Here is a 17,594-nt window from a genome sequence, read left to right on the forward strand (position 1 = left end):
TATCGTAATAATAACGTTATGTGATCTTCTGCTCAGTGGATGCTACGCTTGAACTTCGTCACTCAAACCGGTACTGCTGTGTGACGGCTCGGCTACTTCGGAGCGTGCGTTCAGAACACTCCGGCTGCCACAAATAGGAAGATGAGGTATACATCTAATACATATAGAGAGAGCCATTCATATAAAAAAAACGTATATATATGTGTATAGCCATCTATTTATATATATATATATATATATATACTCCTTGAACTTGTTACGTACAGCCTGCGGGTTTCGAATCGTACGCTGTGTGACACCGGCGCTGCGCTGAAACAAGCCGTTCCGTGACTCTATTCACTCACCTGGAGTTCATTTGCTGTGGCGCGTGGAGCTGCCAAGGGATTTTCAAGCTCTGCCAAACAGTTGGGACAGCGACAACGAAAAAGCAGGCAAAGAGCGCAGCGTCTGGGCCGCTTTTATTCTCGGAGCGAGCGATGGGTGTGCGATGAAGTCTACAAAGCCCCAAAGCACCATGTGTCTCTCTTTTGGTGTGGGAATCGCGGCTCACCTGACTGAAAGGCATCATACATCTCTTTCTTGCTCTCGTATTCCCGTGTCAGTTCCTGCACCAACGAGAACCAGGAAACGTCTTCGGCGCCTCGGCCGCTGCGTGGGCAAAGACGTTTCAAAGGAGCCGGATACGCGAGGTTCCTTCAGCTTACGGCTGTCTCCTGATGCTTTTTCTCTGTTCTTGCACGCAGAGGGACCGTCTTTTCTCTGTTCCGCTCTCTTTCTCCCTCTATTTCCTCGTCAATCCCTCGCAGTTTAGCGAGTAGGGCTCCTGAGGTACAGAGAGACAGAAATACGGCGGCTTACAGTTATATCAATCTGTGAAACGCAGTAGGTTCTGGGGGTGAGCAGTCCCTCTTACCCGATCGGCACAGCCGCTAAGTGTATCCGCAGCTGCAACGTATCCCACACGGTAACTGTTGGTGTTCTGCGTCAGGTGAAACCATGCACGGCCCGACGCCCTGCGGACCCTGGTGACGAGCGAAGTTACTTCCCTGAAGCTTTGTGCGGACACCTCCGACCCTGAAACACTTCACCACCAGAGGCGTAGAAAGAGCTCACGTTTCTCCTGGGTAGCAGTTTCGGCAACGGCGTCCAGTGCGGTATGCTCGGCGGTCCTTTCTTGAAAACCACGAACACCACGTTCTGCAGTTAACGCCTCCACTCTTTGCTTCACGGACCCACACAGATTGGAGACTGATCGAAACTGTAGCACTTCACCGTTGGTGAAAGAATGCTTCATCCTGAGCCACGACGGCAGCGGCTCTTAAGAGCTTACCTGCAGAGAACCATTGTTCCGCTTCAGTGCGCTTACTCTAGCAGCGAGTTCCTGCAGCAAGATAGTCCTTACAGCACTTCCGGTGCAGAGACCAAGCATTGCAGCTGTGCGCTAGTCGCTTGAATGCCAGTTTTCACTTGTGCTTCACACTTTTTCCTCTCGACGTCGGGTTCTCGGGTGAGCCTCGAAGGACACTGCTTGGTTCCCAACAGTGAGTTGTGGCCACCGCGCGAAACGCTTTTCCGTGTGTGCGCCCGGCATAGCCCCACGCACTTTATTTCTTTCTTCTCTTCCCAGCTGGTCTGCTTTCAGTCTTTTGAACAGAGTTGTTTTCTCGCGGAGCATCTCCGCGTGCTGTACAATCAATGCACAACTACCACACTCATGCGCGAGCGTACGCATTCCGTTGTGATGACCTAGCTGTCTTGTACGGAGTTCCTACTGTTTACAGCGCTTACTTTCGCAAACTCCTGCTTGCTCATAAACGGATATCCACGAGAGTTTCGGAACTCGTTTTCGGCTGCCGAGAGCCTCAGAGTTGCAGCCTGTTGGTCGATTGTGATACGTTGCAGCTCTTCTTTAACGAGATCTCTTTTCCCTTCCATGGTACGGACCTACGAGAGCACAAGCCAGCGGAGCTAGAAGTGTAATTAGTACAGTCCACTGTACCAATTACACTTCTAGATCCACACGGAGGAGTCCGCCAGCTACACCGCTTCAGAGGGCGCAAACAGTGAAGCAGCTCTCACCTGCTCTCTGTAGACTTTCAACTTCTTGTTGGTCTCGTCAGCCTGTGAAAGTTTCGCGTACGCACGAAATGAGTGGGACCACGAATCTCCTACAGATAGTCTAGCACCTGCGGCATACTCGAACTGTCCTGTTGACGAACCTGCTCATCTAGAACCTCCTGGAGTTTACGTGTCTCATCTCGCAGGTCGCAGACTTGCTTCTGTAACTCAGTTAGCCTATCTTGCCCTGGTACTGGACCCCTTGAGACTTCTGCAAGCTGCACAATATTGGACGACCGAAGACAATGACAACATATCGGAGGCGCGGTTCCAGCGCTGCGGCCGTACGTGCGCGGCAGGGCACGAGCAACTGACCGTTCCGCCAGCTGTACTATTGCCGTCTACCATACTCAAAGCCAGACCTCTTGTAGGTGCATCTGCTGGTGGCGTAGCTCGTTAACGGACGCCTTCAGCAAATTGCCCGTCCGTTCTTCCTCGCTCCTCAACAGACTTAGAAAATTGGGGGCGCCTCGACCGGGATCGCCACGTAACGCGTGGACCGCCTGTAGCTGCAGCCGGGCAGTGTCCAGCTCTTCTGATAGGTGCTCAAACCGCTCCGTTTGCTGTTGGCATCTGAGCAAAGCCAGAGGAAGTTAGCGCCTCCCGTCTTGCATGTCTGCTATGAACACGGGACACGAGAACTTCTTTCTACGGATACGCACAAGTTCTTTTTTTGGAGTATCACCTCAGAGCTAGGTCTGTCTCTTCCTCTTGTGCTCTTCGAAGGAGTTCAGCAACTTGAAGAAACTGGTCCAGGTAACTCTGCAGCATCAACAGAAGACAGAGCGCTTGGCAGCACGGGCAGCTGGTTCACGAGCATCCCGGCTGCCGGCGCCGGCCTGCGCAGTCCACTGTGCTCACTTTTGTATCCGCCTTCTGCTTGAGCGATCTAATTTTGTCATAAAGCAGCAGCTTCTCTGGCGTCAGGGTAGCACAGTTTACACACAACCATTTCGTCATCGAGGCCTTTGCAAGGGACCGGAGAGTCACCTGCGAGTGTCTCTCAACGCCGGCTTTTCTGACCTTTTTCCAGTCGCTGCACTTCTCCCTTCAGTTCACTGAATCCTCCGTTTGCCTTTTGTGCCTTTTCGAGAGAGGCGTGATATTCCTTGAATCTACTCTGCAGGAGTTTGTACTCCTGATACGCAGTCGCCAGCTGACTGTCGTCTGCAAGGAAATCGATGGGCACTTCGATGTTGACGAGGAAGTCTGCCAGATAGGCCCTGTGGCCATCAGACGTCACACACGAAAGTACCTGGTTTTGGAACGTTCGCTCTTGGGCTCTGACAATAACCCTAGAGAACTGCACTTCAGGGCTCGCGTAGGAACTTGCCGACGCTACCCTATGGACAGGGTAAGACGGTCCCACGTCTTTCACCGTACGCCTTGAACGCCGTACCGTTTTCGGTGGTGCTCAATGTCAGAGAGCAACCAGTGGAGAATGGGATGGATTGTGTCTTTCTCTCCGGCCATGAAAGACCTCTCGAAACACCTACGGCCAAAGACCGCAGCTGAGTAGAAATAGGGGGTGGACACTGTGAACTGGACAAAAGACTGCTAGAAGAGTTTCAGGCCATGGACGACAGGAGAGTCGGAGAAGACGTCACAGAGAATTGAGCGGAACAGCATTCGAACCGGCATTGGTTTCTTGCAGAGCACCTGAAAGACGTACTGGTCGAATACAGCTTTATAGCCAAGGATATGAACAGCTTCCGCGAGGCGCAAGTACGTCATTTCAGGGCTTTCTGAATGCATGTCGACAGCGTGTTTTTCAGGGTCTATGTGTGTGAGAACGGCATTTAGGATCTCGAGAAGCTCAGTGCTACAAATCAACGCACACACCCAGGCGCAACAGACTCTCCTCGCCATTCAAATCCGGTTACCCACTGCGACCAAACAGTGGACCCCAGCATTGGCAGGGACCTGTATGGACCAGTGTGCTAGTCGAAATGGCCTGGCTCCAGCGACTCTCATTAGCACGAGGGCTCTCAGCTCGTGACTGGTATGCCCTTTGGGCTTTTCTCCGAACCCAGCGCTGCAGTCGAAGGTCGTGACCGAAGGTGTGGGGTCAGGATCAAGGAATCTTACGGCTTTTTCTCGTCAAAGCCTACAAGGCTTAAAGTCATGTGGAATGGCGGCCCGCTGAGCCGCTCCACGATATCCTTCATTATGCCTACGGACGTCATGTTGCTCTCCACGCAGCGCAGAATCTCAGCTCGGACAAACGATGCGTATCGTCCTGGGCATCCCAACTGGTGCGGAAACGAATTTCGGGCCTTTCAATGCAGTTCGAAGGTGCCGCAAGAATGAGCGCACTTTCTGCCTCTCATTTGACTTGCCGGTTAGAAGCTCACCGACCGGTTAAGAAATATGCGCCGGTTAAGGCCAACGCCACCAACCACCTCTACTCTGGGGGCGGCGATGCTGTGGAGAACACGCACGGGGCCAGACGGTTTGCGCCGAGGTGCTTCTGTTACGCGAGTCTGGCAGCAGCGCTGCAGGAGCGTCTGTGGTTTGGCTGCGTCATCGCTGTTTGCCAGTGGAAGGTAGACAGATTGCCGGAGTGAGCCATACGTACTCAGCGAAACATTTGAGGTAGTACGACGCGAGGGGACCAACGGAGTGGAATTCTACGGACAGGCTTCCCGGCTCGCATGCCGCAAGACTAACGGGCGGAGGGCCATCTCATCTGTCGGCGCCAAGGTAGCCCTCCACCCGCGTTTCGGAAAGTGGCACAAGTCCAGCTTGTGTCGTTTCTGATTACGTGGCAGGCCCACTGCACACGGACGGCCGAGGCCGGAGGTTGTCCTCGCTCCGGCGCAGACGGCTGTTGATCAGTTTTTCTTTTTCCAAGTTGGAAGCTGGTCGCTCAGAAACAGTTGTACTGCAGAAAGGACTAGTTACGCAGTCCGGTCGACGCCTCCGTTTTGTTTTCTGTCACTCATTCTGTCCCCATTCCATCGAGCACTCTAGGACAAAGCGTCAAGATAGCACTGAGGACTCCCCGGTAAAGTCTGGCTTCCCGCTGATAGGCTAGCTCATGGATCCTCACGGCACCTGTGCAGCGACTGGATTAGTCCTCACATGGTGATGCCCCTGTAGGTCCAACCATTCATCTAGTGGCCGTCGTCTCACCTTTCAGTATGCATAAAGTCTTAATCAGTTTCGAACATCGCCAGCAGAACTGGGGTATTCTTCGCAGAGCTTCTGCACAGCTCAGAAGCCCCCCCATGTTGCAGTTCGCAGGCCTACGTCTGTCAAGCTGCAAGAGTCTCTGTCCCCTGCGTTCCACCGTCAGGAGCAACGACGCTGGTGGCGCTACCAACGTCTGCACACTCGACTTCGGAGGGGCCATCCGGAGGGGTGTGCTTCTGTGCGGGTTCCAACTCCTCCTGTATCTCGTTGGCAGTGCTGGAACGCAGCGACTCCTGTTTCTCTGGACCGTCGCAGTCGTATGGTAAGCTCACAGGCGAGCGCTGCCCCTCGCCCTGGTGGGATGCCGAGTCGGACTCGTCATCAGTAAAACTGCTAGAGTTGCGAACCGCGTCTTGTTGATCGACCCCAACTCCGTCACCGCACATCTCATGATCAGATTCGTCGGATGGGAACTCGTTCGAATCACTTTGCTTCCGATCGACAATGCTCGCTTCGTCTGCAGGTTCTACTTGGAGCTCCCCTTCCGATGATAGGTCTGGGGCACTGACAGGCTGCTGCTCGGCGAGATTGAGCCTTGAGCGTTCAGCCTCTATCCTGTCTTGAAGCGAGAACCGGTTGCGGTAGGCGCCACGATAGAATAAGTATTTGGCTAACTGAGGCGTGCCCTCGAAGGCCGCGAGGTGAAATGCTGTTACCTCGTCCTGAGTAGCAGCCGGAGAAACCTGACGCAGTGGCAGGTGAAGCGTGCCGTTCTACAACATAGGCATGGCTTGTTTTCGCGCAGTAACTATACAGAGCTTCAGTGACAACTGCAGCGACGCCAGGCGTATGTGGAGTCAGCTCCTCGTACGCGCGACGCCTGTACTTCTTACTGGAGTGACCAGGTTGGTTGCAGCTCCCCCTGTCAATAAGCACTCCACAACCTGTACCATACAGAAGGACGAGTGGACAAATCAGGCGTCTCTGCCGATGGCTGCCTCACACCGTGTCCCTATCAGCTACCTGGCGCGCCCTGTCTGCGACTGGCCGAAGCGTAGGACAGGGCTCGCCGCCACACCCCACTACAAGCGTCTGGGAATGCCGTGATCAGACGCGATAGGTTACGAATTTGGCACCATACCTCCGCTCTCCTTCCGCGAACAGCACGCATTAAAGCAGTTTCTCCAGCCTGCACAGCCGGCGAAGCCGTGCGGGACGATGGTTTGAGGACGTCCCTCAGCGGACACACGAAAAGCCTCTATATCTCTGGATACTCACCGCGTCCGCCAGATCGATAGATGCGTTATTCTCGAGAAGGAATCTGACAATGTGTGCGTGACCGTGATACGCTGCTTCGTGCAGAGCTGTCCTCCCTTCGAAGTCTTGATGGTTGATATCGGCCCCCTTCTCGAGAAGGAGGCGGCAGACAGCTTCGTGGCCTTTCCACGCCGCATGCCAGAAAGCGGTTCTGCAGAGCTGCGTGCATCAACGACCCTTAAAACATAGCTGGTATGTCCGGTCGTGTGGTACTCTTATGGGGACAGTCGCCGACGCTGCGGTTGAAAAGTTAGTAGGCCAAGATGAAGAGGAGTGCCGCAGCTCCTCGGAGGAAGCCGTGGTCGCGGACGCTCGGCGAGGTGACCGGCATCCCACTAACGAGAAGTAGGTAAGGAGCGATAGTCGACTCCTCAGGAGCCAAGGATCCATCTCACCGGCGGCTCTGTAAAATCGATTGTAGGCAGCAATTTCAGCAGCTCTTTGCAGTCGCGAAGCTTCCCATCGCGCGCCGCGAGAACAAGTTTTCTCCCTGCCTCCTGCAGGATACGTGTGGAACCGACAGACCGCACATTCAGTCGTCTGTTCAGCGCATCCGCTTCTGATGGAATCAGGGAAACAGGTGCAGCTGCGTATTGGCACGGAACTGCTGAGGGTTGGTGTAGTGTGATGATTTCTGGTGCCGAAGCAATCTCTCGCTGGCGCGCGGAGGCTTTTCGCTCCGACGTTCTTTTCACGACGATGCAGCTGCGCACAGCCAGGGGGCCGGTGTCGTTGAAGGAAACTCGAAGCCGCCTGCCAGTCTGCGCGGAAATTTTTTTGCTGACGTGAAGCTGCGTGGGCAGCTTCACGTCAGCAAAAAAACTGAGCGATTGATTTTCTAGGCCTAGCTCGCCCCGGCACCAGAAATCCTGGAAATTCTCAGTTGGTGCGAGAGTGTCGCGAGTACTAGCCGGTAGAAAACATTCGGCACGCTCCAGCAGTGGGAGAGAGGTGCTAGGTACTTCGGTGTCCTTTTCACTTCCTTGAGCCCGTACTTCTCTCCCACTGTTGGAGCGTGACGACTGTTTTCTACCGGCTGGTATTCAAGGGCACTACCACAGAAACTGAGAACTCCCATGAATGTGGCTGTGTATAGATGAAACCGGTTTTTCTAGAGCTGGCCGGGTGTCGCCCCCATGCTTGCCAAGCCGTTACACCCTGCAAATCCAGACTTGTGGATTCCGGACTGCCTCATTGTCTTCGCGGTACTTCATGAGGGATTCAACAGTTGGGTCGCACTTTGGCAGTTTCCCCCTTGCCGGTAGGGTGGTTGCCAGTGCTTACACCCGGTTACTACACATTGCAGTCTGCTAAGGCCCCGTTACCGCGCATTCAATGACGATATGTTGCGCGACTTCACTCGTGTCTCCCTAAACGTGAATGAAGCTCACCATTTGACTCGAACCTAACAAGTTCAGTCTGCCCGACACCGGTCGTAGAGCCGGCTTCAGAGTGACGGCCGACAGCTACGGGCGTTCACAGGAGAGAGAGGGGAAGTTGTACCGGCGAGTGTGCTCCAACCAACCCTACGAGCTACAAACAGTTAGGGCCCGGAGGCGGTATCACACTAATAGCACGAAGTAGGAGGAGCACTTGACTGGGCAGCCCCTCGTGCTTAGGGACATGTAACGGCTCGAATGTGGGACCCCACAAAGCCATTCGTCCTCGGGGAGAATCCTAACAAAACAGCCAGCGTTGTTTGGCTGGACACTTCTCCGGAGCAACTTTATCGTGTGGAAGAAGCCTTGCAGCGTGGGTATGGTCAGTGCTAGACACACGGGGCGGCGCCTCCTTGGGGCACGGACCTGCCCTGAAGCAGGCGGCCCTGCATCTGAGCGGAGGAGCACCGTAGTGGTAGATATTTAGAAAGAAAAAGCTCAAGCGAGTCGGCTAAACTTTTCTACTCCGGAGCTCTTCTCCGAGACTATCCGAGACACCAGTCGCAGGATCGACTGCTCATGGCTGGCAGGAGTGGAAGACACAACTAGCGAAGGAAAGGACGCGCGGCGCAAGACCTCAGGCTCGAAATGGCACACAATCGCCTTACATCGCTGTCAGCCTTTCTGCTCTTTTGTCTTGTAATTTACGCAGAAGCCGTCATACAGAACTCACTTGTCCGGCCGGCTCAAGCTCTTCTATCTATCGTCCTTCCAAAGCTGCAACCGCTGGCTAACGAGCGTTCCCTGGGGACAGGGCTTTAAACGAGAGTAGTCATTCACTCGGGGTTTGCTGCATGATATATCTTCCTCGGCTAGAAAACCTGGATAAAGACTTATCTCTCGCTTATGACAGCTTTACAAGAAGAACATCATTTTTCCGTCTCGGCGTCTATACTGATAGCCCTGCCTCCTTGAGGGATCCAGGGATTTCCGGAAGACATGTCGCGTGCCATATTTTTTTCTCGTTGAAGGCTCGTTTCTTCCGTCAGAAAGCTTGGTCCGAGCCGCTTCCTCCATGTTTTTTCATGCCAACCTTGCTCTCCGGGATTGTAGGCGGGCAAGCATCCACGCGTCCGCAGCTTCAGACTAGTTCGGGTTTGCCGATGCCGTCCGTGTCCGTTTCACTGTTGCCGAGCCCGGAGTTTCCCGCCTCGCTTTTCGTATTTTTCCGTTGTCATCAGAAAAGAGCTTGTCACCTTCCTCCAGTGCTCTTCACTCCCGTACACCAAACGGGCGACGGTTGACTTTTCAAGTTAGGCTTGAGCCGCTCTTCGCACAGTCTTGGCTGCCTTGCCGCCTCCTTCCTTGCGCCTGGCCCGGTCAGGTCGTCGTTGGAGAGACGGACTTCCGAAATCTCAGTAATGACGGAACCAAGCACCTAGGCTTACTTCGGCGCCTCTTCCTGAGTTTCCGTTGGCTCCGTCTTCCCCGGGAAGCCATGGTGTACGCACACTCGTTAAGTGAACGATGGGAACGAGGGCAGCAGGGCGAGGTCGGCACGATGGAAGGCAGGCTACCTTTGATTCGGCCGGCTGTCTTGGGAAGGTCATGTTCAGCTGGGTGAACCCCGTAATTTCCAAATGCATGAGGCATACAGTACGACCCGAGGAGCTGCCTCCCCTCGGGCCCTCCGATGACGTGCGCTACTGGTCAAATCGTATGGACAAGAATCTCGCGTATGAGGAGAAACGCGCAGCAGAACGTAACAGACAGCCGTCTGTTGTGCGCACTTTGTGGAGAGTTTTTCGATGGATGCTTCTCTGGTGCTTCACCGTGTACGCTGTCCGTGATGGCCTCGGATTTCTTAACACGTACTTCTTGAAGAGACTCATGCAACAAGGAGGAACTGATGCAGAGGGACTTAGACGATGTGAGCCTTGGTGCACGGAAGCCAGCTCCTCATAGGACGGCTGTAACCATTACCACGGTGTACAACAGGCGACTAAGGGCTGTGCACGCGTACCCCTGGAACCTTTCTACGTCTTTGTCTCTGTGACATCAAATGTACTGGGCCTGAGCCTGCTTACCTGTTGCTTCCAACTGTAGTAAATGAGTGCACACCAACACTAGTACTAACGAGAGTCTCAATGCACGCGCTTTCGGGAGACAGTGGCCAGGGACGCAATGTGGCTGTCATCATGCTTTTACCTGTTCCGGGGTTTCCGCATGCATGTCTTCTCTTCAGACGACAGCCACATCAGTGAGCGTCACCGCGCTCGTGCGTGCGCTTTCCGTACAGTGCATAGGTAGCCCGAGGTCAAGCCACTTGCTTTCTTTCGGTGAGCGTCTCTGGGAGTGTCCGTGTGCTTTCAGTGTGTTATACGGTTCACCGAGTCATGTGAGCAGTCCTGCTTCAGTCTGTATTCGCACTCACAGTGCTGCTCTCTCTTACGTGCAGACTGAGAGCATGCTAGCGCCAAAATTACCTACACAGGGAGAAAAACCGCTGAGCTGTCCATTCCTCTCTGTGTGTTCTTCTGCTCAGCTCTGGTCATCGGCTCGCTGATATCCTTGGTGCAGCTGGTTCAGATACTTGTCGATACTGCCATCGACTTCTACGTGTGTCGCATCTATATGCGCGTGGAAATCTGTCTGCTGACGTCTCTATTCAAGAAGGTCATTCAGCCCGATGCCGCCACCCCCCCTGCGATTATTCTGAGGTCCACTCACAGAACGGGTCACGGGGAAGTAGTTCTCGTTCCTCAGGAGGACAAGGGAAACGAAGGAGAGGCGCGCGCAATAGGGGAAAAAACTGGGGGCGGGAAGGCGGAAAGTGAGGCTTCTAAACACGAGAAACCTCATAGAGGAAAGGAGAAAAAAGCCGGGAGTCAACTGGCGCCCCGAGGGTTTCAAGGGAACGTCTTCAACCTCATGTTCGTCGACATTCCGTCTCTGGCCTCACTTATTTTCACCTTCCTGGATGTGGCGATGCTGCCCGTACGACTCTCTCTTGCGGCCGTCATGCTGTACATGCAGGTACGCGGGAAATCGGGGCAAACTGTATTTGCTTTCGTGTGTGGCGGTCAGTGAGTGTAACTGGTATTCCCTTCACATCCGCCTTGTACAGACCGCTTCAATAACCAGAATGGCAGATTGCCACTGAGAGTCCACGAGACACAGAAGGGATTGCACCGTTTTCACTCCCAACAAAGTACGTGTCACTCCGGTACATAGAAGGGACATATGGTTTGACGTCAGGCGGTCGGTTTTTCTTTAGCTGGACAAAGAAGAGAGGAGAATCAGCCAGAGGCGACCGCCAAGTTGGAGAATCTTTGGCAGCAGGTTGTCCCAGATAGCAGTGGGACAACTAATGCATCTCCTTGCAGTTTGCAGACAAGGTTAGGTCTGGACTTGGCGTCACCTGTGCAACAGTATAGCACAGCCGGTCAGAGAATCGTCGGTCCTACCTAATTGTGTTGTTCCTAGACGTCCCTCTTGAGATTTGCGTTCAAGGCTCACGGTGACTTTCTTTTGTTGATCTGGGAAAAGCATCGGGAATACTCCGAGAAGTCCCCTTGACTTTGTGTTTTGCGGTGTTCTCGCGGCGCTGTATTCCTCAGGTGGGAGCTGCAGCAGAGCTCCCGGGTTTGACGGTGGTACTCGCGATTACCGTGATAACGGTTGTCCTGGAAGTCATCAACGGAAGAATGAAGGCAAGGTATATGGTAAGCTCCAGAACAACTGTCACAGAACTTCTTTTCTGAAGTCCATTCAAAAGCAGGGACAACTGTACGCATTCCTCCGAGGCGTACATTCATTCAGACTAAGAAAATCAGTACGACGATTCTGAAATCGCGTAACATGCTTACGGGTCCACGCGGTACCCTTAGACGGAGGTCGTCATTGATTGATCGTGTATTCGACAGGACTGCATAAAAGAAGATGTTTTTGTAGCGCCTACAATATGGAACTTGCTGGTAAAATGCTTTGATCTGCGTGCTACCTTCACATAGCTTCAGGCCCGTTATCCGCCATTCTCCAAAGCGAAGGTGTTGTTCTCCCATCCAGTTCTTGAAGCCTTGCAATTTCTAGCAGGGACATCATCTCTTTGCGCTGCCTTGAAGAAGACAGACGGGAGGCCTTGAAAGGATATCAATGCTGTCAGCGCCAGCCCGGTTGGGAAAAACACGGTGCACACGGGTTCTGGTTGACAAGGCGGGGCACTAGCCCTATTCATCATTGCAGGTTTAAACTTCTTTGAGTGTATGTTGATTGAGTGTTTTGGTTGTGCAGAAGTATCGCGACATCCGTCTTGATAAAAGTCATGAAACGCTGTTGTTCATGCGAACGATCCGGCTGCTTGGCTGGGAAGACATTGCGGAGCACCGCATAAAGCGCTACAGAGACTTAGAGATGCATCAGCGAATGTTACGCATGTACATCTCTACTGTTTCCTCGTGGCTCAGTTCATCTGCAGGTAAGGTCACCTCCAGATGCAAACGTCAATAGGGGCTTTTTTCAGCAGCAACATAATTCAGGAAGAGGGAGACCCCGTTGACAGGTTCCTTAACATCGTACAACCACTTCTGTGTCATTTCGCTATCTGCTTAGCGAGCGCAGCTTTCAGAGGACAGTCCTGCGTCCGGCGGTGACACGCCCGCAGATTCTTCAGCCACTACTGCATTACGTCCCCCCGCAGCCTTTTCATGCGTATGCGTGAACTGTCTCTCGTGGCCAAGTTGTAAAGAAGAAATATTGCTCGCGGGAGTGAGTCTATGCTTTGTGATGGATGTATAACAAAATTATTGCTGCTGTTTCTCATCTCCACTTTTGCTTCAGCAATGGCTGTGTCTATCGCTACTTTCGTCAGCTACGCGTTGCCGCTTATCCACGAACCGGTACGTCGAAAAACTAGTACGAAGCCTCCTTTGTGTGGGGCTTGGAAACCTTCCCCGCCGACCCTTCAGAATCTTGACTCTAAACCCTGAAGGGACTGCTGAATCTTTTTTCGTTGTCGTTCCGCAGGAACGTAGCGTAAGTCTTCAGTTTCTTGTTTGCAGGAGGCACTCTCAGGCGGGGGGTCTGCGCGAGAGTCGCAGTCGCATTGTTTGACGTGTATCCTTTCCCTGAGATGACCTGTGCCTACTATCTCATCCTGCTCTCCAATCTTCCTCGTGCCGTTTGGCGGGGTTTAGTCATATTACGGGAAGTTCTTGCTGTGTTACAACGGTGTCTCTTCCAGTATATCTGGGGCTGCTTGTCTATACTCAGCATCATCGCATGTGATCCGTGTATTGTGTGTGTTTGGTCTTTTCAGAGATTTCGTCTCCGACCAGATCTTGCGATCCCCGTTATCCACCTTCTTGATACTTTTATAGGCCCTATAACGGATTTCCCTTATGCAATCAACAATATTATCGAGGGGTGCATCTCCCTTCACCGGCTTCAAAACTGCTTCTTTCCTTCCGTAGCTCTACCACCTTCAGTTCCTTCCCCGCCAAAGAAATACGCAGGAGAAAGGGTCAAGGAAGCAGAAGCAGTGCCATCAGGGCCTTCAGCTTCAAGTGGGGCTCTCATGCCTATAGGTAGCGAAATCAGAGGAGAGGAAATCATTGCGGTACATGAAGGCGAAGAAGTGCCTCTTCTCGGAGCAGAGACACGGGGACTCGTCCAAGGGGAAAAAGGCGAGCAGCAGTGCGTCGTTGAAACAGACGTCAGGCACGCGGCGAAGGAACTCCGCGAGTAAGCTGTAGCGGCAAGGGATGCTTTTTCGTCATTTTAGCTCAGTAGGATCAAGTACTGATACCGTTGAAGAAACCCCACCGTGACAGCTTTTGAGATATCTTTTGTAGGGGGCTTGCCCTGCGGTTCTCATCAAGCCTGTGCAAGTAGATTCCACGACGTGCTGCTCCCACTTAGGACGAAGGGACATTCCTGATCTGCCTTTCTCTCCAGGGAAGTTCTTCTTGTATCTCGCAGTTGGGTAGCGGACGAATGAAGTCTAGTATGTGCTGCAGAACCTGGTGAAATATCCTTTTCCTGTTGCTCAGCTTCGTATGCTCGCATGCTGTGGATGTAGACGAAGATTTTGATACTCGCCTGCGTTTTTGTCTGAAGTTGAGGGTTTTTTGCCAACACATACAGCTCGTCACTCAAAAAGATGTGACCGGATGCTTGTGCAAACCCTGCAAAGATCCTAGCATGTTTATCAACGAGAGAGAGTCATTTGCCTTCGTTTCTTTTTCCTTCTTTCATTTTGAATCCTTCAGCATTCTTCAGGCCGACGCCTCTATGGAAGTTGTCCTATCCTCCGCGAGCTTCGCTTGGATGCCGCACACGGCTTCTCCTTTTTCTCCTCCTCCGGCTTTCCCGACACCAGAGCATCTTCGATCTTTTCCAGGAGCCGAAAGAAAAAGGAAGTCGTTACGGGACACTGATAAGAAGACAACGACTTCGTCGTCTCCGTATGGTCGAGAGCAACAGCATCTTCCACCTGTAGTTCTTTTAGCGCCTCCTCAAGACCCTTTGTCGGGCGCGAAATACCTTCCCCGGACTCTTCACGATATATCCATTCAAGTCAGGCGAGGTGACGTTCTTCTGCTTACAGGCCCTCCGGGGTGTGGAAAGTCATCTGTCTTACATGCTCTTCTGCAGCAGCGCGACTTGCAGTTAGTAGGTGGTTCCATGTTCGTCAAAGCTGCTTTAAGCGTCTGCTTGACTGGAGAAGAAGGAGACATGAATGAGGGGACAGATGAGAGAGGACACCCCCAGCTAAGCAAGCAAGGGGAAAAAGGACGTTCTCTGGAGGCGCCCGGTTCACTTCCACGCTTCAAAACAGGTACTACGGACTGTAGCCCTCCTATAGGATACATTTCTCAAGAGACATGGCTTCAGATCGGGACTGTGAAGGAGAACATTCTTTTCGGCTCTCCTAGCCCGTACGGGGGTGAAGAAGTGGAAGAAGATCCGGAGCTGTATAGACAGGTGGTGACAGCATGTGAACTTCATCTAGACTTTGAAACCTGGCCAGGCGGAGACGGGAGATTCATTGATGAAGGGGGTGCTGACTTGAGTGGGGGACAGAGAATGAGAATTGCAATGGCACGAGCTGTATACGTAACACTGGCTTATCAGGCTCGTGCTAAACGCCAGGAAGCATTCGTGAAAAGACAAATGCAAAAGAGAAAGGAAGAACTTCTGGCGGAGCTACAATGGGTTGCTAGCCCATCTCCTCAAAATCGCTCCGGTCAGGGAGATAGCGGAGAAGTAGAGGAAGACCCCGGGAGGGGTGACAGGACAGAAGAGAGTTACCAAGGCGTTGAAGAGAGTCTAACAGGTAACGGAATGAAGCTTTCTCACCTTTTGTGCTTTGACGAAACATTCAACTCCCTTGATCCATATGTCGCTGGAAGGATTTTTTCGAATCTCTTTGGCCCACAAGGACTTCTCACAGATGCAGCTGTCATTGTAGCGATTAGCGAACAGTCTCTTTCTGGTTTGATCGAGCAGATGAACGGCGCTGTGACGCCAGCCAGCAATAGAGACGAGCACGGCGCGAGCAGCGAAAGAGAACATAAGGACATAGAAGGCTCAACCCCCAAGGACCAAAAGGAAACAAGAGGGAAGGAGAGTAGTCGAACGATGAATATTTCCGTCTGCTGTTTAGAGGAAGGAAGGATGTTGTGGCAGGGTACAGCCGAAGAGTTCCGTGAACGAGTGGCTCAGCTGCAATCTCCAGCTGAGAGCGAAGAAGTTCTCGAGCAAGTCCAGGAACCGGAAGAGCAACACAGAAAGAGGGAAGGAGATGAGGAAGAATCCATTGAAGGAGTTCTTCGTGCTGTCGAACTGGGCTGGGAAGAGGAAGAAATGGAGACTCCAGCGTCTCGCCTTTTAGAGGGAGGCTTCCCTCCAACCCTACCGATAGGAGAGCCAACTGAAGAGATAGTAAAAAAGGAAGAAAGAAAGAAAGAGCTTGATGAAGTGCTCAAAAGCCTCATGGTGAAAGAACAGGCTGCCAGTGGGCAAGTTAAACTAGTGACTTACATATGGTGAGTCGCTCGGGCACCGAGCACTTATGTCTTTACTCCAGGAAGCTGTTGGCAGAACCTCATTCTTCTGAGAGAGGCACTTCTTCGCGAGACTACACTCTCTCGAAAAAGCTAAGCAGTTTAGCGTAGATCGGGCTGGAAAGACTTTTCACCCCCCTCTCGCAGTGCGAAGGGCAACCAAGAACGCTTTTATTTCGTAACGGAGGCCAGATAGAGACGTTATAGTCATTCGCGTGCTTATGTCGGCACGTGGGTGTACGTCCACGTGCCCTCGGAGCTACGGGGGGTGCTTTACGTTGTTTTCTGTTCTGTGTTTCTTTTCGCTGAACACCTTTGTCTTTCCCCTATTGGCAGTGTTTTTCCTCTTCTTTATACGTTGCTCTCTCTCACTCCATTCACTCTGGTAATCGATGGGACTGCGGTTCGCTGAAGGGCAAACTGACGCGGGTCGTTGAGTGAGGAGCAATGCCTGTGATCAAGCGTTTTGAGCCTCCTACTCGGTTCTGTGCGTTTTTCAGGTATCTTCGCCGAGTCGGGCTTTGTGTTAGCATCTTGTTCGTTCTTTTCCATATCGTAGTGGCGACTACGGACTTCGGAAGCGACTTGCTGATTGCCCGGTGGACTGGGCGGAAACCCCACGGTAGAGAACGTTTTAAGGAAGAAGAACCTCGACCAGAGCATGCCGTAGTCGAGGGTGTCGGAGGTGTGAGGGGAGAAGAGAAGAATATTAGTGAAGCTGAAAGACAGGCTGCTCGAGCTGTTGCAACACATCCGCTCGAGCCTCCCGCTGCTGAATCACCGGCGGAGCAACCAGCAGCGTTTTTTCGAGGACTTTCCAACGAATTTTATCTCTGGTTCTACGTCGCGTAAGTATATGATACAACCCGGGGTTCATCTAGGCTGCAACCATCTAGCGCCCGGCATCCTTCCTCCCCTTCATCGACTGCGTACTTCCCTACTTCGTATACACTCTTCCATTAGGCAAGCTTGCCGTATATCCGTCCATTCGAACCCCCTCCTTGTTGTCTCGGTTGGATTCATTTTGGCACCCTTCGCCTCTTTGTTTACACAAGAGCTCATAGGCCTCTCGTTGATCATTTCCGAGGTAGTTTGTAGTTGTCATAGAGTACACGCCCAAAGAAGGTGCAAGTGCTACAAGCGGCAATGTGCCACTACAAGAGAACGGTTTTTTTATGGGTCACGTCACGTAGATGAGATAGATACGAGAACCGCGTGCTTTGTACTCTGTGCTTCAAACGGCGAGTTAGTTAGCCCTAGTCGGCTAGTGCACAACTATCCATTAGTTGATCGACGGATCAGCTCTCTTCTTTTTTGCAGGCTAGCTTCCACCAATATCTTTTTTGAACTCCTCACGAAGATCGCAGGAACCAAGGGAACTCTGCAAGCGGCACGAGTTCTACATAATCGCCTACTGAGTGTGATTTGCTCGGCACCCTTCTGGTTCTACGATCAAAACCCTATCGGGCGCATCCTCAATCGTCTCTCGACGGATGTCGCCGTCGTCGATGCAGGCATTTTCAGACGTATCGGTTTTGTCATGGCAGCATTTCTCGGCTGTCTATTAGGAGTAAGCAGT

General features: G+C 52.6%; 1 protein-coding gene across 1 annotated transcript in view; it reads left to right on the forward strand.

Annotated features, from left to right (window-relative positions):
- Window positions 1-8,451: 8,451 nt before the first annotated feature.
- CSUI_003729 (abc transporter transmembrane region domain-containing protein) overlaps window positions 8,452-17,594 on the forward strand; it is a 14,984-nt gene continuing 5,841 nt past the window's right edge. Inside the window, exons 1-9 of the mRNA XM_068063924.1 lie at window positions 8,452-9,879; window positions 10,495-10,985; window positions 11,570-11,674; window positions 12,243-12,426; window positions 12,789-12,847; window positions 13,267-13,691; window positions 14,219-15,997; window positions 16,516-16,863; window positions 17,336-17,585. Coding sequence (XP_067924102.1) covers window positions 9,477-9,879; window positions 10,495-10,985; window positions 11,570-11,674; window positions 12,243-12,426; window positions 12,789-12,847; window positions 13,267-13,691; window positions 14,219-15,997; window positions 16,516-16,863; window positions 17,336-17,585 — 4,044 coding nt within the window. The 5' untranslated portion in view covers window positions 8,452-9,476. The remainder of the gene's footprint in view (window positions 9,880-10,494; window positions 10,986-11,569; window positions 11,675-12,242; window positions 12,427-12,788; window positions 12,848-13,266; window positions 13,692-14,218; window positions 15,998-16,515; window positions 16,864-17,335; window positions 17,586-17,594) is intronic.

The sequence above is a fragment of the Cystoisospora suis genome, assembly GCF_002600585.1.
Source record: "Cystoisospora suis strain Wien I chromosome Unknown contig_1685, whole genome shotgun sequence".
In the NCBI taxonomy this organism is placed as follows: Eukaryota; Apicomplexa; class Conoidasida; order Eucoccidiorida; family Sarcocystidae; genus Cystoisospora; species Cystoisospora suis.